Raw genomic sequence first — 23,584 nt, 5'->3', positions numbered from 1 at the left:
CTGAGCCCCAGGTCAGAATGGAGCACAGCTCAACTCAGAGGAGGGAGTTAGGCAGTACATGGGCATAGAAAGCCTCGCTTTCACCCAGAGACCAGCTTAAGACCACCTTTGGTTCCACAGTGCCCTCAGGGGATAGGAAAAGGTGCCGGTCGTGGGGAGAAGGGAAGGAGCAAGCATGTGAATTGAGCTTCCTGAACAGTCAGGGCAGTCGCCTCTTCCTTCTGGGGTCTGTGTGCCAGCCCCCCACACACCAAGACCTCCCTGGGATCTCAAACTGAGGGAGAAGCCATTTGCAGCAAATGCTGAGCCCTCCCCCATCTCCTCCCACATCATCCCTGAGAAAATGCCGCAGAGAAGAGGGTGGGCTGGAGAATCAGTCACCTACCCGCTGGTGCCGGGTCTCTGGGCCTGAGAGAAACGCCAGTCCGTGTTGGGCGGGGCTTGCTGTGGAGAAAACAGAGGGAGAGGGGCTGAGTACCTGTGAGAAATTAGAATGTCACCCGAGCCCCGAGGGATGGGCCAGGAGAGAAGGAGGGGAGTGGGCACAGAGAAGAAAATGGGCTAAGAGGGGGCAGGGTGGACTCATCTCCAAAGACAAAATACACCTCAGGTCTCAGAGGTCTGAGGTACCAGAAGCCAAGAGATAAATCACATTTCATCTGACCACAGTGAGCAAGCTCAGACTCCTTTCCTAAAGAAATGGCCCCTTCCTCCCTGCCCCCAGAGTCAGAACTCCTGAGCCAAAATTCAAGGACTGAAGGCATCTTCTGTGGAACTGGGGGAAGAGGTGCAGAGAAATTCCCCTAAAGTGGCAGAGGAGGCTTTTCAATGATAATTCCACCAGCCCTAGAATGAGTTTATTCAACTCCTCAGCTGCGAACAAAGCATCCTCTGCAGCAAGATGGCTGCTGCTCCTGGTAACCCTTTTGGTGCCGGGTTGTGCAGTGATACATTCACAGGGACACCTTCTCCGGGTCCTTGGCTCGCAAGGATCTCTTCCCACAGCTAAAGACATTATTAATTTAGGAGTCATGCCAGATTGGGCCTTTGCATGGCATCCAAGTCCCGGGACACTTCTCACCCCTGGAACTCTGTGCCAGACAATGGTCTGTGACTAAGGAGAAGAGAACAAGGCTGCTCTGTCTGAGACAGAGAAAAATGGAAGGGATGCAGGGGGGAGGGATCCAGTTCCCATAACCTCCAAGTAGGGCCAACTAAGTCTCCAGGGCTCCCAAGGGGCTGATTTGTAGCCATCTCTCACCTAGCTGAAGGTGGGGGGCTCTGGCCAGCCACTTCATTCCTCAGTCCCTTCTGGTCTTTCCAGGGGATGTGTTATCCCATCACACAATCTCATGGAGCACTCCTAGAGCCATCTCCTCACTGGTTCTGGGGTGGGCTGGTAATTAATACTCATACTTGCTCCCAGAAGTGGAGAGTGTGAGTATCTCAGATTACTCCAGGGAGAAGGAAGCTCCAGAACTGCCAGCGGCTCACTCTAAGGCCCACAGGTAGCAGTGATATGAGCAGAACCCAGAAACCTAGCATTCCAGGTACATCGGAAGTCACCAGCACCATTCTAGGGCTGCCATGGAGAAGGGCACAAGGATGGCCAGCCCTCAGCCACTGTATTCTTAGACACAGCAGAATCTACATGGAAATGCAATAATTGTGGTAGGAGGAAAGGGAGCTGGGGGAAACTCAACCTACATAAGGATAACTGGCCAAGTTTGCACTGTAGGAACTGCTCAGAAATACGGAGCTGTAGAAGACTTTCCCCACATGTAAGGTCCTAAAAGGGAAGGAACCCCACCCTTGCCCCATCCCAGCAGAAGCAAACTCCCAGCAGAGCCAACCCCACTCTCCTGTCCTCAAGCTTTTAAAGTTCCAAGTGTCAAGAAATTAAAAACACAAATTCTGGAGTTAGATAGGGGTTAGAATCTCTCTTACTTGCTCTGTGAACTTGAGCAAGTCAGTTGACCTTTTCGAAGCTGTTATAAGCAAGGCATGTTAGTACCTAGCCAACAGCAATGGTGGAAGGAGCGAATGAGATGAGATGCTCAGAAGAGTTATATAGTAAGTTTCTCTCAATCAGTTATCAAAATCACCTGGGGGTGTTTCAAACTAGAGTCCTGATTCCATAGGGGCAGAGTTAGGCATAGATATATTTTGAATAAAAGCTCCTGGAGTTGGGGAAACTTGGGTTTTTTACTATTGCAGTTTCCTCACACATAAGGGCACCCTGGCATCCCGCAGAGCCTACAGCTTTCCATCTGCCAGAAGAGAGAGGACTTGTTAGAGTCTCAGATAGCTTGGTCACCTCCAAATCTCTGACCCTAGATCGCTGGGCACATTGTGATCACGACGGCGCCAAAAGCCTGTATCTCTGGGCGTTGAGAGCCAGGGCACTACAGGCTTCCACTTCCTGCGGGAGGAAGGGGCCGCTCTTGCCACAGGCTCTTGACACCAGGCCTGCTGTCCTATAGAGGCTCACTCACTCGCCCAAGGCCAAGCCCTGCGCCTCGGGCCACTGGGCAGCTCTGCCTGTCCGCCTGCTCGAGGCTTCTGGGTTGAGAGAGGTCGCCACCCTTGAGATGGAGCCCCGGGACCATCCGAACCTCTGGCCCAAGGGTCATAGAGTCCCGCCCGCCTGACACTTAGAGCGCGGAGTCGCTCCAGCACTCCTGGGCCCGTGCCTAGCTCAGGCCGCCCCTAGACGACCCAGCCCAGCCCGGGGCCCAGGTGGGAGAGGTGAGAGGAGGCTCCGGAGTCCTCGCCTGGTCCTGGGCGGCCGCGATCTGGGACCCTCACTAAGGCGCGCACAATCTGCTAAGAGTACCCCTGAGCCAGGCGGAGGGAACGGTCTCAGAGGGGAACTGCGAGTGGGCCGGGACAGGCCTGTGAACCTGGCCGCGAGCAAGTGGCAGTGAAAGCTGGTATTCGTGTAAGCGCAAGTGCGAGGGGTGTGTGCGTGAGTCCGCGCATGTGTTGGCGGGGCGTGGCGAGCCCGTGCACCGTGCGTGGGCCGTGGGGGTGGCCTGCAGGGAGGACACGCATGAGCCCCGCGCGCACACCTAAGTCCTGCAGACAGATGCGGTTGGGTGATGCGGGAATAGGGAGGGTAACAGCGAAGTCACAGATGCTGGGAGTTGGGGAGAAATCGAAGAGGAAACCTCAAGACCGGCGAAGCGTGCCGGAGCCGGCGCCTAGGAGGCTGGCTGCAGGGGTGGATCTGTGACTGCNCCGTGCGTGGGCCGTGGGGTGGCCTGCAGGGAGGACACGCATGAGCCCCGCGCGCACACCTAAGTCCTGCAGACAGATGCGGTTGGGTGATGCGGGAATAGGGAGGGTAACAGCGAAGTCACAGATGCTGGGAGTTGGGGAGAAATCGAAGAGGAAACCTCAAGACCGGCGAAGCGTGCCGGAGCCGGCGCCTAGGAGGCTGGCTGCAGGGGTGGATCTGTGACTGCCTCCTCCCGGGACCCCCGACACCCCCGGAAATCGCCCGAAATTCACTGGAAGCTCGACGGGGCCCCAGCCTTTTCTGTGTGTGGGGTGGGGGTCGGTCCCACCTCCCCTCGCTCACAGTCGCCACCACCCCCGGTACTCGGAGCCCCATCCCTTAATCGGCCACTCCACTGGTTCCGCGCAAACGGTCCAATGATCCCGAGAATCGGGTGGAGCGCAGCCAGCGGCCGAGCCGCCCGGAGAGGAGTGGATGCCAGTTCAGTCCCTTATGAGGACGGCCGGCTTCTCTAGTGTCGCCCCCAGGGGTCGCCTGGGGCGCCGCCGAGCCCCTCACCTGGCTCCGCTCCCGCAGTGTATTAGAGCGGGACCGGATGGCGTCAGGCTCCAGCGCCAGAGCTGTGGGCTGCTGAACGCTGAGGGGTCTTAGAAAAGTGAAGTCACTGCCGTCCGAGGCCGGTGAAAAGCACGTCCTGTAGCAATGGCTCTGCGAGTCTGTGGGCCGCAGCGTCACCTCCATGTACTTGAGCGTGCCGTCCGAGCTCACTTGCAGGTTGGGGCTGGACTGCTTATAGAAGTCCCGGGAGGGTGAGTCCTGGCGCCTGCAGCACTGCCCTCCACCCCCGTCCCTGTCTGCGTTCCCCTGAAGGCACTTAGCTGACAGAAAGGTGAAGGTGACTAGGGATAAGAGACTGACGGTCGCTAGAGCCACAATGAGGTAAAGCGTAAGGTCTGAACGCTCAGGAGAGTGTTTGAGAAAGTCACTGGATTTGGGCATTTCCTCAGGGTCCTCATCCTCCAGAACCAGCAGCACTGTGGCTGTGGAGGAGAGTGAAGGGTCACCATTGTCCCTCACCAGGACCACCACCTGCTGGGTGTCAGAGTCATCCTCCAGTAAGGCCCGGGCTGTGCGCACCTCACCAGTGTGTGTAGACACGAGGAACAGTCCTGGGGCTGTGGACTGTGGCAACAGTGAGTAGGAGAGCCACGCATTGTGGCCTGCATCAGCATCCACGGCTGTCACCTTGGTGACCAAGGAGCCAGGAGGAGCAGAGCGAGGGAGACGCTGGGGGGCTGAGTGTTCCCAGCCTGGCCGTGGGTGCAGCACAGCTGGGGCATTATCGTTCTCATCCAGGACAAACACGTGCAGAGATGTGTTGGCATGCAATGGGGGAGAGCCAGAGTCTCGAACCCCCACCACAATCTGCAGCATCTGCAGCAATTCATAGTCAAAGGTACGCTGGGCAAACACCCGTCCATCCTCTGGGTTGACATACACAAAGGAGGAGGCTGGGGCTCCCTGAATCTGATTTCCTACAATGGAGTAGGTGAGGCGGGCATTATCCCCAGTGTCTGGATCTGAGGCAGCCACAGTGCAGAGAAGGGAGCCTGGAGGCCGGTTTTCTAGGATGTAAGCAGTGTAAAGCTGCTGGTTGAAGTGGGGTGCATTGTCATTAACATCTGAAATGTTGAGCCTGATGGTGAGATGTTTGTGCAGGGGAGGTGAACCAGCATCGCTGGCCAGCAGCTCGATGGTATAGTGGGATGTGGCCTCCCGGTCCAAAGGCTGGCTGGTTAGCAGCGAGTAGTGGTTCTCAGAAGGCTTAATCTGAAATGGCAGGTCCGGAGAGATATCAAGGCTCACTTCACCATTTCTACCTGAGTCTCGGTCTCGCACATTAAATAACCCCACTACTGTGCCCACTGGTGTGCTCTCTACGACAGGGTTGGCCAAAGAGGCCAATAGCACCTCTGGAGCATTGTCATTGACATCCCCCACATCCACTTGAATCACACAGTGGCCCTCCATGGCAGGCTGTCCCTGGTCACGGGCTCTTGCGTGAATTTCATAGAAACTTGACTCCTCAAAGTCTATGGGACCCAACACATGGATTGCCCCACTGCTAGGGTCTAGGCCAAAGAGGTTCCTCACTGCCTCAGATGTGTGGTCTCCAAAAGAATAGTCTAGTTGGCCGTTGGTGCCCTCGTCTGGATCAGTGGCATTGAGGCGGAGCAGCAGAGTACCAATGGGTGCATTCTCTGGGATTCCCACACGTAGAACTGAGGATTGGAAGGTTGGAGCGTTATCATTGATGTCCAGCACGATGACAGAGATAAGGGTGGTCCCTGAGCGGGCTGGGGTCCCTCCATCCACAGCAGTAAGCACCAGCTGATGTCTTGTCTGGGCTTCACGATCCAGCTGCTGCTCTAGCACCAGCTCTGGGAATGGTTTCCCATCTTTTAGGGTCTTCACATTCAGAGAGAAGTGGCTGTTGGGGCTTAGAGTGTAAAAGCTCACAGTATTGGTGCCCACATCCGGATCCTGGGCACTGTCCAATGGGAATCGTGCCCCAGGTGCTGCTGATTCTGAGATGCGCATCTCTCGCTCATAGGTAGCAAAGCTAGGAGAGTTGTCATTGAGATCCAGGATCTCTACCTCTACACGGATTAGCTCCAGGGGGTGTTCAGTCACCACCTGCACTGGCAGCAGGCAGCTGGTGCTGGCTCCACATAGGCTTTCTCGGTCAATCTTTTGATTCACTGCCAGGGCACCACTCATCAAGCTCAGGGAAAAATAGCGCCCATTCTCCTCAGAGCCCAACTGCAGCCGCCGGCTCAACAGATCTGTCATCTTTAAGCCCAGATCCTGAGCAACATTCCCCACCAGCGTCCCCGGCTCAGACTCCTCCACCACTGAGTAACGAAGCTGCCCAGACACCCAGCCCCAGCAGCACAAGGACAACATGCACAGCACTTGCCATTTCCCAGCGAGCTGTGGGGGTGTCTTGTGCCCCATGACCCAGAAGTCCCTTCGTGGAGAGTAAGTCTGTGCTGTCCTGTCTCCAAGGTAGACCCAGGGCTTGGAATGCAGCAGCTGAAGTCTCTTATGTCTCCTTCTAGCCTCTTAAAAACTGCTCGGAGCTTTGCCTGCCTGCAGCAGTTCTTCTTAGTCACCCAGTGGCGGGGGTGGGCGGTGGGGAGGGGAGCTGAATTTGAGTGGAGCTGGGGAGCTGGAGGAGGAGAGGCGGGCTGGAAGAGCAGATCTCCCACCTCAACTCTGAGTCTGATTGGCCAAAAGGTCTATGTGTTCTCAACCAATTATGAAGGCTCCTCAAGCCTGGAAACCTTGGGAACACACACTGCAAATCTGTGTCACAGAAGCTTCCTACCTCCCCACTCATTTCGTGCTGCAGGTTGATTCAGCCCCCTTGGCAGCAAAGTTTGACAGCTCAGATGGTGCTCAACAGGGAAGACAAAGTGATACAAAACTCCTCAGCGTTCTGTCCCAGCAACTTCCTGCATGACTTCAGAAGCTTCCACCACTTTGCTTGAACCAGCAAAATCTTGTCCTTCTGGGAGAGGCAAAGCCCATGTATTCCCCCTCCCTCCCCCATCCTTCTGAATGCTGCTAAGGTGAGAGAAAAGATTAGTAAGAACCTTGTAAAGTCTTGCCCTGACTCTCCAGCAATGCTTTGAGGAAATCTCAATGTCAGCTGACATGGGACTTAGCTTTTCTGACACCCCAGACCCCAAATGTGGAATGAGTGTTACAGTTTTTGGGTAGGGGAACATTTCTGGGGCTGAATCATGTCACCCAGGACAGTGGTCAGAGGCCAAGCATGGATGGCCTCTAGGTTTCATGGTTTCACCAAATTCAGGAGAACTCAACTTAAAGATACACAGGGTGGCTGTTTCTATGAATCAGCCAACTGTAAACCAATTTTCTGTCGTAAGTGATTTCACTTACTGCTTTTTTTCAAAGGTGATGACCAGCCCGCCCCAACCTTCCAATTTACTGCATCTAGTTCAAATCCCCAGTAGGGACTTTATCTGAGTCCTAAGATCCAGACCAAAAGATCTGTGCTACCAACCACTCTGATGTGTGCCTCTCTATTCCTTTAGTTCTCTCTTCTTTCTGCTGTATGCTATGTTTCAGATAGAGAGATCCCTTCACAGTGTACTAGATACTGTGAGACAAAGATTTTATTTCCCCTCAATCCCTTGGGAAATGGTAACCTAGAGTTAAGGTACTTCAGAATCTGATCCACTCTTTCAGGAAGAGTAGAGAAAACAGCCACCTTTGTCCAAGTGACTGCCTGGTGCACTGTACCCTGTGCACCGTAGCCTTCTGTGCTCCCACATTCCATCAGCATGCTTCCACAACAGCCTGGCTCTTGATCACCAATTACTTTCATTTCTGACTCAGATATAGGCATGACCCACCCCCAGTGCTAAATTGTGACAACTCTAGTTAATTCATAAAACAGTTACAAAGCACAGCGTCTACCACATAGTTACCTCTCACAAAAATGGTGACATCACTATGGGCTCTTACTGAGAGGCCAGTACTCTTTAGGACATGGCCTAGCCATATGCCTGGATCAGAATAACTCTCAAGCATTGGTTGAGCCTGCAAAGGTCTCACCTCTAGCCCATAGAGAAGATCAGAGGGTGGGCAGCTTGGGCGAACAGGTTCCCCTGCCATAGGTGCACTGGGTGACTTCACCATCATGAAGCTATCACTCCGAGTGGGTGCAGAAGCCAAGGGTGTACAGCCGTGAGAGTGGCCTCCCACATCAACAAACTTGATAGGGTCATCTGACCCTAGCTGGATTCGGAGGATCCCATTGGAAGGGGGAAGCCCCTCCCTCCTTCGAGATCTGGTGAGACAAGCACAGGTGCCTGCAGGAAAGCAGGTCACTCCACAGGCTGCCCCACGAAGGCACTTAGAGAGTAGTGCCACAAATGAGCCAAAGGAGACAAAGCAAATCGCCACTAGGGACACAGCCAGGTAGAGAGTTAAACGAGATTCTCCTTCCCTTGGAGCTGAAGATTCTCGAAGATCTGGGACAACTGGATGTGTGTCTTCCTCTAAGGACACTAAGAGAGTAACAGAGGTAGAGAGTGGTGGACTACCACTATCCTTTACCACAATGACCAGCTTCTGTGGTGGGAGGTCAGCTGGGATGGGAACAGCTGTCCGCACCTCCCCAGCATATCGAGAGACTGCAAACAGGCTGGGATCTGGGGCCTCCAGGAGCTGATAGGAAACCCAAGCATTGTAACCTGAATCCAGGTCCACAGCAGTCACCTTTGTGATTAGGTGGCCAGCACCAACTGATGGAGGCAGTGCTTGGGGACATAAGGAACCAGGCCGGGCCCGAGGACGGAGCACAGCTGGGGCATTGTCATTGAGGTCCAGCACAAATAGACGAACTGTCACAGTGCTGCTAAGGGGTGGATTGCCCCGATCCCGGGCCTGCACCTCAAACTGCAGTGTCTGGGTTTGCTCATAGTCAAAGGATCGAGTAGCATGAACAGCTCCTGTCTGGGGGTTCAGAGAGATGAAGGAGGAAGCTGACACATCTCGATTCCTGGGCTCCAGGAGCGAGTAGGAGATAAGCGCATTCAAGCCAGAGTCTGGGTCAGAGGCTGCAAGGGAGCAAAGCAGGTCCCCTGGGCGATTGTTCTCAGGAACAAACACCTCATGTGACCTCTGAAAGAAAGAGGGTGGATTATCATTCACATCTGAAATATTGAGAAAAATAGTTCTGTGGGTACTGAGAGGAGGGTTCCCAGCATCAGAAGCAGTGACCATGATGTCATAGCTAGATTTGGCCTCTCGATCTAAGGGTCCAGCAGTCACCAGGGAGAACTGGTTCCTGAAGGCAGACTTGAGGGCAAATGGCAAGTGGTCGGGAATGCGGAGGCTCACATCTCCATTTGACCCTGAGTCCGGATCCTGCACACTGATAAGTGCCACCACAGTGCCAGGTTCTGCACTCTCGGGGAGGGTTCCAAGCTCTGAGGTCACTGTGATGTAAGGGGCATTGTCATTTACGTCCAGCAGATCCACTCGAAGGCTGCAATGTTGCTCCATGGCTGGAGAACCCCCATCGCGAGCCCGCACATCAAATTCATAGTAATTCTCACTCTCAAAGTCTAGGGGCCCCAAAAGAGTAAGCTTTCCAGTAGTGGGGTGCAGGCTAAAGAGGTTTCTTACACGATCAGGGGTATGACCACTGAAATAAAAGGTGACGTTACCACTGGGACCCAGGTCCGGGTCGGAGGCATTGAGCTGGATGAGCACCATGCCCGCTGGTGCGCTCTCCAACACACTAATCCTGTAGCTGGATTGCTGGAAGGCTGGGGCGTTGTCGTTTACGTCCAGCACGGATACCCGGAGCTCTGCCGTGCCAGATCTCGGCGGGTTCCCTCCATCTACAGCAGTCAGCACCAGGCGGTAGTCCGATTGCTTCTCTCGATCCAAAGGCTTCTCCAGGAGCAGCTCTGGGACCAGGCTGCCGTCGCTGCGCTTCTTCACATCCAGCGCAAAGTGTTCATTGGAGCTCAGCCTATAGCTGCTAATCGAATTGCTCCCCACATCTGCATCCTGAGCCTTTTCCAACGGGAAACGCTGTCCTGGAGGAGCTGCCTCCCCAATTTCCAAGTCCAGCTGCTGCCGCGGAAAACGGGGGGCGTGATCATTCACATCTACGATCTCTACCTCTGCTCGGTACATTTCCAAAGGACCTTCGGTGACAAACTCCAGGGGCACGATGCAGCTGGCACTGAGCCCACACAGTGCCTCTCGGTCGATTGGGTTTTTGATGAGCAGGGCTCCGCTGTCCAAATCCACACGGAAGTGTCTTTGGTTCACCTCTCCAGCGACCTGCAGCCTGCGAGCTGACAGACTGTCCGTATCCAGCAGGAAATCTTGGGCGACATTCCCTACAAAAGTCCCTTCCTGTGACTCCTCTGGGACCGGGTAGCGGATCTGCCCACAAACGTAACCCAGGTGGTAAAAGAGGAACAAAAGGGTAGCCCACCGCCAGATTTCTGTCCAGCTTCTCACCTTGCGGAGCATTGCTGCCACCCGCTAATTCTCTACTTGCTCTTGAGGCGCGGATGAAGCCGACCCACCCCAAACAGCCACAGCAGCTGGAGACACCTATCTCGCTTTCCCCGCGCCAGCTCTGGCGCGGCTTGGCCGGCGCCGCAAGGGTTACGCGCCGTTTTTGCTGGTGGCGGGGTAGATTTGTCTGCCTTTCACCACCCGATTGGCAGACAGCGGCTCCCGGGCTCAGCCAATAGGCTGAACAGAGAACGTCCCAACAGCAGCAGGGTTAATGCGTCGCAGCATTGAAGGGGAAAAAGCCCACCCTATCCTCCTCGCTCCCCCACCCCCCAAAAAACCCAGCCTATCTTTTCGCCTTCCTCCCGCTCAACGGCATGTTTTTCCACGGGTTGTTACCTCTGTGGGGAGGCAGACAACACATACGGTTTTTCTTTTTTTCCTAACACATCAACTGACCCCGCCCCTTTTCGGCGGGGAAAACAGCCACAGCCTGAGCCCTAGCAACCTGCGGCCCACTGAGAGGGAGAGTAGCCATTGGAGAGTGGTCACTTTGTTCAAGCCAGTGTTGTCATCAACCAGTATTCTAAATGAGTAGCTTCCATCTCAGTCTGATTGTATTAGAGCAACTGCTAATTAGAACCACTGCCATATAAAACTCTGCCCTTCTGCAGAATATTCAGAAACAGATCCATCTCTGCAGAAAAGGCTTACACATTAATGTAGCCAATTAAATTTATGCAGTACACGTTTTCATTGTAACAGGAGGCACAGCCGAAACCAAACCTCTCTTATTCAGACATTTGCTAGTGATACACTAGATACACCAAATTACCATTCATTGATTTCAAGGACAGTATGGAAGCTGGGTGGAGGAAGCCAGGAGAGGGAGATGTTTCAAAACAGTAAAGAATCAGTGTGTCTGGGAGGTGCTAAGGACCAGATCTCTTTACCTGGCAGAATGCTAATGTTCACAGATTTAATAGCTTCCTTGAATGATTGAGATCAGCTACCAACAGCATTGTGCCTACAAATTCCCTTTATTTGACACCAAGGTATTCTGGATATGTTGTTAATTACCAACAAAGACCATTTCACAAGAGCAAGCTTTTCACTTAGCCCCAGACCTCTTGGAACTGGAGACTTGATCTCACCCCACCCCCACCCTCATCCAGACCTCCCAGCAACCTAGCTACTCCCTTGCACAAGCACAGAAACACAGCACACTTCACAGTGTAGGTACGTGCAACCTGCAATCTGAGTGGGAAACACACCAGAGCACAGAGAAAGAGAAAAATCCATCCGATCTGGACATGAAATTTCTTAATTCAATCAAGTCCTTACCTAGGTTACACTGGCTGCCAAAAAAAAGCAGCAACAACTGGAGTTCTTATCCTTCCCCAATATTTTTCCAAGCCTCGATCTTCAGGAATATCCTTTTGACTATGATGGGAACCAATATTCTGGTGTCAAAGAGAGGAATCTGGCTTTCTGTGTTCTTTTACACACACACACACACACCCCTTTATACCTTCTCCCATGGGAATGATGGAGGTGTAAACCAGCCTGACCTATTAGGTGTATATGCCAGAATTCACTGTCTCTGTGAATGGCACTGTCATACACCCAGCTGCCTTAGTCGGAATCTAGGGGGATCAACCTTGACTCATCCCTGTCCCTCACTTCCTATATCATGTCAATCAACAAGTCCTGATGATTTTACTGTAGTCATCTCCCTCCATCTGTACTGCCACTGTGCTGGTTCAAGCATTTATCAATCTTCTCTTCAAATATTGCAATAGCTTTCAAACTGATCTCTTTGCCTCCAGTCCCAATGTCCCCAGTCCCTTCACTTATGACTGACAGAATAATCTTTCTAAAACAAACAAACAAACAAAACTCATGATATCATAGGTATATCAGTTCAAAATTCTTCAATGACTCTCATCTATATGGAATAAAATAAAAACTCCTTGGCATGGCCTAAAGGTAACTCAGGATCTAACTCCTGCCTACTTGCTTCACCTCATCTCCTACAAAGACTGTTTTACACACACACTTTTTTTTTTCTTTTGAGATGGAGTCTCTCTCTGTTGCCCAGGCTGCAGTGCAGTAGCCTGATACCACCTCACTACAACCTCCGCCTCCTGGGTTTAAGCAATTCTCCTGCCTCAGCCTCCCAAGTAGCTGGAATTACAGACACCCGCAACCACACCTGGCTAATTTTTTGTTATTTTATTTTATTTTATTTTAATTTATTTTGAGACAGAGGTCTCGCTCTGTCGCCCAGGCTGGAGTGCAGTGGCGGGATCTCAGCTCACTGCAAGCTCGCCTCCCGGTTAGCCATTCTCCTGCCTCTACCCTCCGAGTAGCTGGGACTACAAGTGCCCACCACTCACCCGGCTAGTTTTTTTTTTTTGTATTTTTTAGTAGAGACGGGGTTTCACCGTGTTAGCAGGATGGTCTCGATCTTCTGACCTCGTGATCCGCCCGTCTCGGCCTCCCAAAGTGGCTGGGATTAGCAGGCTTGAGCCCACCGTGCCCGGCCTAATTTTTTGTATTTTTTAAAAAGGAAACAGAATGGGGTTTCAGCATGTTGGCCAGGCTGGTTTCGAACTCCTGACCTCAAGTGATCTGCTCACCTTGGCCTCCCAAAGTGCTAGGATTATAGGCATGAGCCACTGTGCCTGGCCACACACACTTTAAAGTTCAGTGATAATGAAATACCATAATCACTCTGCATGGAATTTCTTACAATGGCCCCTCCCTGCCCTGTCCCTTCCCCTCTACTATCTGACAAACTACTACTCAACCTTTAGTTCATAACTCAAGCATCACCACCTCTATAATTTCTTCCTGGTTTCCCCAGGCTGATTTAGGTGTTTCTTCCCATTTTGTCCCACTGCATCTTATATTATGCAGATGTCCATTTTTTTTTTCTTTTTTCTTGTCTGTTTCATATTGTACTCTGGGAACCAGAATGATATCTTTTAATTGTTTACAGTGTCTGGCACATAGGGATGCTAATAAATGGTGAATATCAGTATTATCATTTTTAGTTCAAACAATAGTTATTGCTCTGTACAAGGACTTTATATGCATTACTTTTCACTCTCACAACAAGTTTGCAAAGTAGATATTCTCTTTATTTTACAGATGAGGAAACTGGAGTTTAAAGAGATTAAAAGACTTATCTAAAGCTAAACAACTAATATGTACAGTACTATACTTATATTGGCAATTTCACACCAAAACAAGTACCCAGTCTGTTTTACTAGAACTGGAGCATTATAAAGCTTTAATCTTACATATCTTTGACTTGACCTTTTTATGCCAGCCATATGATTCTCCCACCTCTAGAATTTATTTTTATTTTTTATTTTTATTTTTTGAGATGGAGTGAGTTTTGCTCTTGTTGCCCAGGCTGGAATGCAACAGCACGATCTTGGCTCACTGCAACCTCTGCCTCCCGAGTTAAAGCGATTCTCCTGCTTCAGCCTCCCAAGTAGCTGGGATTACAGGCACCTGCTACCACACCTGGCTGATTTTTTTTTTTTTTTTTTTTTTGAGACGGAATTGCGCTCTTTCACCCAGGCTGGAGTGCAGTGGCATGATCTTGGCTCACTGCAACCTCCACCATCAAGTGATTCTCCTGCCTCAGCCACCACGCCCAGTGAATTTTTGTATTTTTAGTAGAGATGGGGTTTCACTATGTTGGCCAGGCTGGTCTCGAACTCCTGACCTCGTGATCCGCCCGCCTCCGCCTCCCAAAGTGCTGGGATTTCAGGTGTGAGCCACGAGGCCTGGCCTGATTTTTGTATTATCAGTAGAGATGGGGTTTCACCATGTTGGCCAGGCTGGTCTTGAACTCCTGGCCTCAGGTGATCCACTGACCGCGGCCTCCCTGAGTACTGGGAGCCATTACAGGCGTGAGCTACTGAGTCCAGCCTCATCTCTAGATTTTTATTGAGACATAATTCACATACCATACAAATCACATATTTAAAGTGTACAATCCGATGGTTTTCAGTCTATTTACATATACTAAACTGATGCAGTCATCACCACAATCTAATTATACAACAATTTTGTCACATCCCTCCAAATAGAACCCAATACCTATTGAACAGCTGTAGATGTTTAAAGAATAGTTGCCCAGGTGCTAGTGGTTTAGGAAGGTTTTTCCCTTAGATGACTGAAATACCATTTTATGTCTTCCTACAGTGATCTTTTAGAGCTATTCTATGTAATACTATGTAATACTTTAAGGCTAGGAGACCTTACTCTGTTTTTTAAAAAATTGGGCCTAGCCCAATAAAGCTGGATCCTGGTTCTGAGAATACCAGAATAACACTTTGCTTCACAAATATGCTAAACGATGGATTGGCAGGTTCTAGAGTACTGTTTTTCTTTTTTTCCTTTCTTTTTTTTCTTTCTTTTTTTTTTTTTCTGATGGAGTCTCACTCTGTTGCCCAGGCTGGAGTACAGTGGTGTGATCTGGGCTCACTGAAACTTCCGTGTCCTGGGTTCACTGATTCTCCCTCACTGATGCTCCCGCCTCAGCCTCCAGAGTAGCTGGGACTACAGGTGTGTGCCACCACGCCCAGCTAATTTTTGCATTTTTAGTAGAGATGGGGTTTCACCATATTGGCCAGGCTGGTCTCGAACTCCTGATCTCATGATCCACCCACCTCAGTCTCCCAAAGTAGTGGTTTTCAAATTTGTCTGCACATTAGGATCAAGTGGGGACCTTCAAAAAATGATGTCTATGTCCCACCCCCAGAGATTGTGCTTTAATTGGTTGGGGTGTGGTCTGGGTTTCAGAATTTTTAAAAGGTCTCTAGGTGATTTTAATGTGCAACAAATTTGAGAACATTCTTCTAGGGAAAATGCCAGTTGTTTTCCAGGCTGACCAGAAGACTGGCAGCTATTTCTTGCTGGTTTTCATGCTTTCTTAGCCTTTTCATATGTGCTTCTATTTTGTCATTTTTGGTTGTTCTCATATGTGTATTTCCAAGGTGTGTTTAAGATTTTAGGTGGGTGAAGAACTAATGAAAATAATAATAGTAATAGCTGATAATTTTTTTTGAGACAGGGTCTCACTCTGTTGCCATGGTTGAAGTGCAGTGGTGCAATCACAGCTAACTGTAGCTTCAATCTCCCAGGCTCAAGCAATTCTCCCACTTAAGCCTCCCAAGTAGCTGGTACCAAAGGTGCATGCCAACATGCCCAGCTAATGAAAACAACTTTTTTTTTTTTTTTTTTGTAGAGACAGGATCTCACTATGTTGCTCAGGCTGGACTTGAACTGCTGGCCTCAAGCAACCCTCCCGACTCAGCCTCCCAAAATGCTAGGAGCTGGCTAATAATTTTTTAACAGTTATGATATGCCAGGCACTGTGCTAAACACTTTGCATACATTATATCATGCATGAATCTTATAAAACACTTATTATTCCCTTTTGCATATGATGAAGAGGCTTAGAAAGGAGATTGAGTAACTTGGCCACAGACTCATAGTTGATAAGTGGTAGAACCTCATTTGTCTAACTCCCAAATCCAAGAGTTGATAGCAATGATGCACTGAGTAACAAAATAACAGTGGTTCTCCTACAGTTGCGAGTATGTATAGCATTCTCTCCAGGGCAAAGGCCTTGCAGTCACCTTGCATGGATACCCATGCCTTGGATAGTATCCTTGCATACCACCCTGAATTAATGAATGCTTTACCTTTCTAAGGATATGAATTTATCTACCTTTCACATTGTGCATATACTTAAAAAAAAATAAGGCTGGAAGGACAGGGACTAACACTGGAGGCACCAAAAAGACTCTCGTTTTATAGTTTCTGGGATTTTTGTTGTTGTTGTTGTTGTTATTGTTAAAGAGACAGGGTTTCCCTATATTGCCTAGGCTGGAGTGCAGTGACTATTCACAGATGTCATCCCACTACTGGATAGCACAGCAGTTTTGACCTGCATTTCCAACCTGGGCCAGTTCACCCCTCCTTAGGCAACCTGATGGTCCTGCCTTCCCACGAGGTCACTGTATTCATGCTGAACTTAGTGCAGACAGTGTATTGATCAATTGATCAGCATAGTGTACCACAGCCCAGAACTCCTGGGCTCAAGCATTCCTCCCCTCTCAGACACTGAGTAGCAAGAACTACAGCTGCACATCACTGAGTCTGGCTACTTTATGTTTTCTTGGGTTGTCTAGATTTATTTTTGAAATAAGTTATTACTTTTATAATTAAAAGTGGGTATCTTTGGGTTTGGAGATTGTAGTTTGAATTTTTTTTTTTTTTTTTTTTTTTGAGACAGAGTCTTGCTCTGTCACCCAGGCTGGAGTGCAGTGGCCGGATCTCAGCTCACTGCAAGCTCTGCCTCCCGGGTTTACGCCATTCTCCTGTCTCAGCCTCCCGAGTAGCTGGGACTACAGGCGCCCGCCACCTCGCCCGGCTAGTTTTTTTGTATTTTTTAGTAGAGACGGAGTTTCACCATGTTAGCCAGGATGGTCTCGATCTCCTGACCTCGTGATCTGCCCGTCTCGGCCTCCCAAAGTGCTGGGATTACAGGCTTGAGCCATCGCTCCCTGCCTGTAGTTTTAATTTTTAAAATACTTTTCTGCATTTTCTGAATTTTATAGCAAACATGCATTACTGTTACAAGGTAAAAATATTTTGTAAGTAGGGTGCACATCATTTCCAGTAGAGTGCTTGAAATAAAATTTAAAGGATGCCTGGAATTTCATTTCATTCATAAAAAATTATCTGAGAATGAGGTACACGATCTGTGTAAACAAAGGAAAATTATCAAAAAGCTAGTTTTAATACAAATGTCACAATCACTTGAAAGGTGGAGGAATGAGGTAGTTTTTGTATTCCTAGAAACTGCCTTTGGTTGGAGGTATCCAGCAGCTTATTCCTAATGTAAATGATACCAAGCTAAACTCTGATCGCTGAGATCTTGTTTTTTGGCTTAACCATCCCTTAGCAAGATTGGTTAGTTGTGATAGCAAATGAGTGCTGAGGATGTGAATTGGGTCCATAGATGAGTCAAGTATCTTCCCCCTGAAATGGGACCACAAACCACACTCTGGCAGGCCACCATTTCACAAAGGCACTAACTTTGATCTAGGAAGGGCCAGGTGAAAGTGTGAATGCATCATCAGGAAAACATCTTCATCACTAAAAAACAGCTCCATTCCTTCCTCAATATGATGTAGGAATCAAAAAGCACTAACAGGGTCAAGCATGACTTGCTAAACCTTACCTGTCCGGGAGGGGCGCTCTCTGCACCCAACACCTGCCTATAGAACACCGGATCGCAGCTCCGCAGCGTGTTCTGGCGGCTGGCCAGTGGGCTGGCTGCACCAGGTTTCTTCAGCAGCGGGTCGCTGCGGCGGGAGTCCGTGGTGAGATACACCTGATGGTAAAGGTGCGGCGACATCAGGCCTCCCCGCACGGCGTCCGCGTGCAAGGAGGGCCCTGGTGTTCGGTACAGTGAGCTCACTGGGGCTCGGTATAGGTCTCTAGACTGCTTCCACTTGTAAACTTTGAATATTATTACTCCGAACACTGTGATCACGAATCCCACAGAAACCAGGATTAGAGAAAGAAGTAGATAAAAGGTGAGATTTTTGTTCTGCTCCCGGGGGGCAGAGCCAGAGGGGAACTCGGCTCGGGCTTCAGGAGAGTCCTCGGTTACTGACACAGTGAGGGTAGCAGTGGTGGAGAGCGAAGGCTCCCCGTTGTCTTTGATCAAGACCGTGAGAGTCTGCCTGGGTGAATCTGTGTCCTGGACTGGACGGGCAGTACTGATTTGACCAGTGTGGAGCCCTATGGCAAAAAGGCTCTGGTTAGGGGCTCCCAAGAGACTGTAGGAGAGCCAGGCATTGTGTCCTGCATCCGCATCCCAGCCTACCACCCGTGACACTAGGTGGCCTGCTGAGGTACCTCGAGGCAGCATCTCCACCGAGCTCCCACCCGGCCGAGGATATAGGACCTGGGGGGCATTGTCATTGCGATCAGTGACAAATATGTTCACGCTGATGTTGGTGGCCAGGACCGGGGTGCCCCCATCGCTGATATGAGCTGTTAATTCAAATTCCCGCCGATCCTCATAGTCTAGGGGCACTAAGGAAGACACTATGCCATTGTCACGATTTATTGTGAAATAGCGACCCACTAGTCCGGTTTCAGTTCCTTGCTCCAAGAGAAAGAAAGAAAGCCGAGCATTCTGCGGGGCGTCGGGGTCCCAGACACTTAGGTTTAGTATTGGAGCCCCGGGGAGGTTGTTTTCTTCAATGTAAACGTCGTAGGAAGATTGAGAAGATTGTGGAGGGTTGTCATTGATGTCAGACACTTGAACACGCACTATTGTAAGGGCTGAGAGGGAAGGGGTTCCCGCATCTCGGGCGGTGATGCTGAGGTTGTATTCTGGCACAGTCTCCCGATCCAGGTCTGCACTGGTTTTCAAAGTGAAGTAATTCTTGAGGGAAGAAGTAAGGCTGAAAGGGAGACCCGGTGGAACTTCGCAGGTCACCAGCCCGTTCTCGCCAGCATCCAGGTCAGTTACACTGAGCAAAGCGATGACAGTCCCCAGAGGGGCATCCTCGGGTACTGGGCTGTACACGGAGGTGACTGCGATCTCCGGGGCATTGTCATTCACATCCACAACCTCCACCAACACTTTGCAATGTGCTCCTTCGGGATTGGCGCCCTTGTCTTTGGCCTGGATGTAAATCTCATGGAGTTTGGTGTCCTCGAAGTCCAGTCGACCCTTGATTGTCAGCATCCCGGTTACAAGGTCTAAGGCGAATAGTTCGCGCACGCCGGCGCGGTTGTGGCTGCCGAAGGAGTAAATAATTTCACCGTTGGGGCCTTCATCCAGATCAGTTGCAAGGACTTGTACCACGCGCGTCCCGGAGGGTGCATCCTCCAGGACGCGCGCCCGGTACAAGGACTGGTTGAAGACAGGCGCATTGTCATTCGCGTCCAGCACCGTGATGTGAATAGGCAGGCTGGCAGAGAGAGCTGGGGTCCCTCCGTCCAACGCCGTCAGCACTAACTGGAGACTAGGCTCGCGTTCTCGGTCCAGGGCGCGCTCCAGCACCAGCTCCGCGTACTTGGTGCTGTCCTCCCGAGTCTGCACGCGAAGCGCAAAGTATTCGTTTCGACTCAGCTCATAGGTTTGTAAACAGTTGCTTCCCACATCGGGATCGTGCGCGCTCTCAAGCGGAAAGCGCGTCCCCGGAGCCACGGCCTCGCTAATCTCCAATTTCATTTCCTGGGTAGGGAAAGCAGGATTGTTGTCGTTGATGTCCTGGATCACCACTTCCACGCTGAACAGTTCCAGCGGGTTCTCCACTACCAACTCCAGAGTTACAGTACAAGACGGCAGTGTCCCACACAGCTCCTCTCGATCCAGACGGTCGTTCACAAACATCTCTCCGGTCTCCCGGTTCACCTCAAAGAATCTTCGGCTAGCTCCAGACACCACCCGGAGCCGGCGGGCTGACAGGCTACCGAGATCCAAACCAAGGTTCGCGACCACGTTGCCCACAGCGAAACCCTTCTCTCTTTCCTCCAGGATCTCATAGTGAATGACCGTGGAAGCCTTGTTCAAGGCACCAAGCAGAAGCAAAACTCCCACTACCCTCCCGGTGCTTACCAGTCCGCTCCTCCAGGCCTCTGGGACCATCTCACTCAAAAGCCGTTCCTCTCAGCGGGGTCCAGATCGTCCCTGCGATTTCGTTGAGAAACTTTCAGCGGGTTAGCGCTTGGGCGCTGGGCGCCGAGTCCGACATGGCTTTCTGGATGCCGTTGATTTGCTCGCCGGCTGTTCAGTCTCTGCCTCATCCCGGGGCGCAGAAAGGGGACGGGCCGGGGCCCAATCTCCAGCGTCTTCATTGGCCGACAGCGGCACACAGAGTCCCAGCCAATAACTGCACGAAGAATGAGCTAGCGCCGGGCTCTCTGAGCAGCACACGCGCTAGCGCCAGGAACTTCACTTTCCTTTGGCTTCCTTCCAGAGTTTCCAGTCAAAGCGCCTTGCCAGTATCTGTGCATAGGAAACCTACCTTAAGGACAGCCAGCCTTGGGGTGGTGAGGCTAACCGTTCTGCAAGTCTCCAATCCAAATCAAGACCCATTAAACACTTGAATCACTTTCTCTGATCACAAGAAAGGGGATTGAACCAAACCGAAAACTCCACAACGTTGTCGGGAAATACACCAACAAATCTGGTTTGTTGGAAGACAATTAGCCGGACCCTACTTGTAAGGAGGCATTTAGTCCGTGAAGACATTAATAATTTCAGTTTTATCTCTTACCAAATGAAATTATCATTCCCTGTCACTTTCTCACTATCTGGAGCTACTATCAAATTAGCAGGAGTTACTATCTATTGGTTTAACTCTGGCTTATAAAATTTAAAAGTACAATTCAGATTTCATTTCTATTAAAACTGGATGTCATTGTTAGCTCTCATTTCTTAAGAACCAGGGAGCAATAAGAAATTTCCCTACCCCATCTTTTACAAGGAGCATGATCTCAATTGTTGAGCACACTCTCTCTATAGTTTCCCTTTACTTGATCAATCCTTTTCCCAAGATCTTGCACTTATGCCACATATGCCACAAGAAGTTGCACTGCTAACGAAGAAGAAGACAGAGAAGATTTTAAAAATAAAAAAAGCCAGGCCTATTTACCACCTAGGATCTTTATAAAATTATTGAAATAATGGCAGCAAAGCTCCACAAATCTTTAGAAAATACAAAGCCTTTAGTCACAGAATAAAGAGGCTTCAGTTTTCTGCATTTAGAATTGTAGTCACCAAACAAAATGATAATGATTATGATAGTGAATAAAAGAGTCCACTGTGATATCAGAGTTGAGATGTATATCCTTGAACAAGAAACGAACCCCTAAGTGTTCCTGGTCCTCTCCTATTAAATGAAGAAGGCAGGTAAAGTGCCTGGCACAGAGTAAACCTCAATAAATGATGCAAACCACACCATTAGATGTAAAGTGTTAGAGCCTCATACTATTTCTTAGGCATCACTTTGATTGCATAGAGTCCTTTTGAAGTATAACAGAACCTTGAACATAGGTGAAGGGGTAGGCACATAGGTTAGGTAGGTAGAAAATAAGTAAGGATATATAGGATATTTCCTGAAGAGATGAAAAGCCATATGTGACCTATATTTCCATGCCTTTAACACTTCAATTCATCTCTGAAAACCCACAGTTTTAAATGCTCAAGTTTGGTAATTAGCCAGACCAGCAAGAGGGCTGATAGGCATTAGAAGATAGAATACATTTAGAATTTAGAATATAGAGTATAGCCCAGTCACTTGCTACTCAAAGTGTGAGGATCAGTGGTCTAGGCATCACCAGGGAACTCGTCCGAAATGCAGAAATGCCCTCCTCCAAACCTACTGAGACAGGATTTACATTTTAACAAAACTTCAGGGTGATTTGAAAACCCGTTAAAGTTTGACAAGCACTGATCTAGTGGGTTATTCAGAGATACACTGGTTTATCAATCTTTTCTTCTGCTATTCAGCATCACTTAATTCACAATCTGGTTTTTGAAAATCAGCTTTTAAAAATGTAAGTCATTTTCTCAGTAATAAGGCCTGTCATTTTCTTGATAATAAGGCCTGTAGTTTTCTGAGACTTTTGTTGTTGTTGTTGTTGTTGTTGTTTGTTTTTTGGTTTTTGTTTCTGAGGCAGGATCTCACTCTGTCATCCGGGCTGGAGTACAGTGGAATAATCATAGCTCACTGTAACCTCCAACTCCTTGGGCTCAAGGGATCCTCCCTCCTCAGACTTCTGAGTAGCTGGGACTACAGGCCTGAGCTACTGCACCCAGCTCATAGTTTTCTTAAGACCTCTTCATGAACCAACAGAACCCTTGTATATCCATTCTCCACAATAGCGAGGTTGATCTTCCTAAAATTTAAATTGGATCACACAATTCTCCAGCTGCTCCTCAGTAGCATCATACTACTCTTGAATTAAAATACCAAGTCCAGTATTCAAGTTTTCATGTCTTCTCCCTCTCTAACTATACTCCATTGCACCACTTTGAGGGTGGTCAGATTCCCAGCCCTTCCCTGTCTCAGGGCCCTCACACAAGTTGTTCCTTTGCCAGGAAAGCTGCTTTCTCCTCCCTCCCTTTGCTTTGCTAATTTCTACAAATCTTTCCGGTCTTAGTTTAAATGTTATTTCCTAATAGAGGTCTTCCATTAGGCCCCAGTTAAAACCAGGATCCTTTGCTCTCTCGGAATACCTTATATTTTTTTCCATTGAACTTGGCACAACTTTAAATTTTATAATTATTTTTGCTTAAGCAAAATGTCTGCTTCTCCCACTGAAAAAGAAAAAAAGAAGCTCCAGGAGGGCAGGGACCATGCTATTTTGGTGGCCACTTGTATCCTCACTGTCTAGCACAGCAGGCACTTAACGCTTATTAATACAGGAATCTTTATGCTACTGGCATAGTACAATAATCATAGCATACACTAAGGACTATATATGTATTCATTTGTGTGGATCCAATCTTCCCGGAAGTAAGCATTTTTTGGAAGATACATTTACTCCTTCAAGTTACCAGTGGACCTAATGAGACTATTTCCTAGCCCTAATGATCTGAAGATATAATATAGTTTGCCAAAGAGCCAAGTAAGGTGTGATAATACAACTCACAGTGGATAATAAACAAAGACGCCGTAACTGGTTGTTTCCTTCCTTTCCTTCTCCTTCTTTTCCTTCCTTTCCTCCCTCCCTCCCTCCTTCCCTCTTTCTCTCTCTCTCTCTCTCTTTCGTTTTGCTCTTGTTGCCCAGGCTGGAGTGCAATGGCTTAATCTTGGCTCACCGCAACCTCCGCCTCTCAGGTTCAAGCAATTTTCCTGCCTCAGCCTCCTGAGTAGCTGGGAATACAGGCATGCACCACCACACCCAGCTAATTTTGTGTTTTTAGTAGAGATGGGGTTTCTCCATGTTGGTCAGGCTGATCTCAAACTCCCAACGTCAGGTGATCCGCCAGCCTCTGCCTCCCAAAGTGCTGGGATTACAGGTGTGAGTCACAGTGCCTGGCCTGTATCACTTATTTCTAGGGGAAATGGAAGGAACAGTATACAGGATTTATATACTGATTCAACACAATTTCCCAGTCTTTATCTTTTCTCTTCTCTGTTTTATAATTTCAAGAGAGCTTCTGACCAATGAGATGCAGCATTCATTATATATATATATATA

At 49.4% G+C, this 23,584-nt stretch overlaps 2 protein-coding genes across 17 annotated transcripts in view; both read right to left on the bottom strand.

Annotated features, from left to right (window-relative positions):
- Positions 1-23,584, bottom strand: part of LOC108530194 (protocadherin gamma-C4) — a 191,671-nt gene that overhangs the window by 18,426 nt on the left and 149,661 nt on the right. For 11 of the 16 annotated variants that reach the window (XM_017872906.1, XM_017872900.1, XM_017872909.1 and 8 more), the window contains exon 2: positions 386-444. In XM_017872906.1, coding sequence (XP_017728395.1) covers positions 386-444 — 59 coding nt within the window. Of the gene's footprint in view, positions 1-385; positions 445-605; positions 875-3,799; positions 6,809-7,888; positions 11,288-17,591; positions 20,264-23,584 lie in introns of those variants that run through there. The other 5 variants (XM_017872912.1, XM_017872899.1, XM_017872898.1 and 2 more) reach the window with 5 other exon arrangements.
- Positions 1-23,584, bottom strand: part of LOC108530200 (protocadherin gamma-A12) — an 86,816-nt gene that overhangs the window by 18,423 nt on the left and 44,809 nt on the right. The window contains exon 2 of the mRNA XM_017872917.1: positions 386-444. The gene's annotated coding sequence lies outside the window, so the exon portion shown is untranslated. The remainder of the gene's footprint in view (positions 1-385; positions 445-23,584) is intronic.

Source organism: Rhinopithecus bieti, unplaced genomic scaffold, assembly GCF_001698545.2.
Source record: "Rhinopithecus bieti isolate Rb0 unplaced genomic scaffold, ASM169854v2 scaffold_7438, whole genome shotgun sequence".
Classification (NCBI taxonomy): Eukaryota; Metazoa; Chordata; class Mammalia; order Primates; family Cercopithecidae; genus Rhinopithecus; species Rhinopithecus bieti.
Note: the sequence above shows the minus strand (reverse complement) of the source record. Positions and strands in the feature narration are given on the sequence as shown.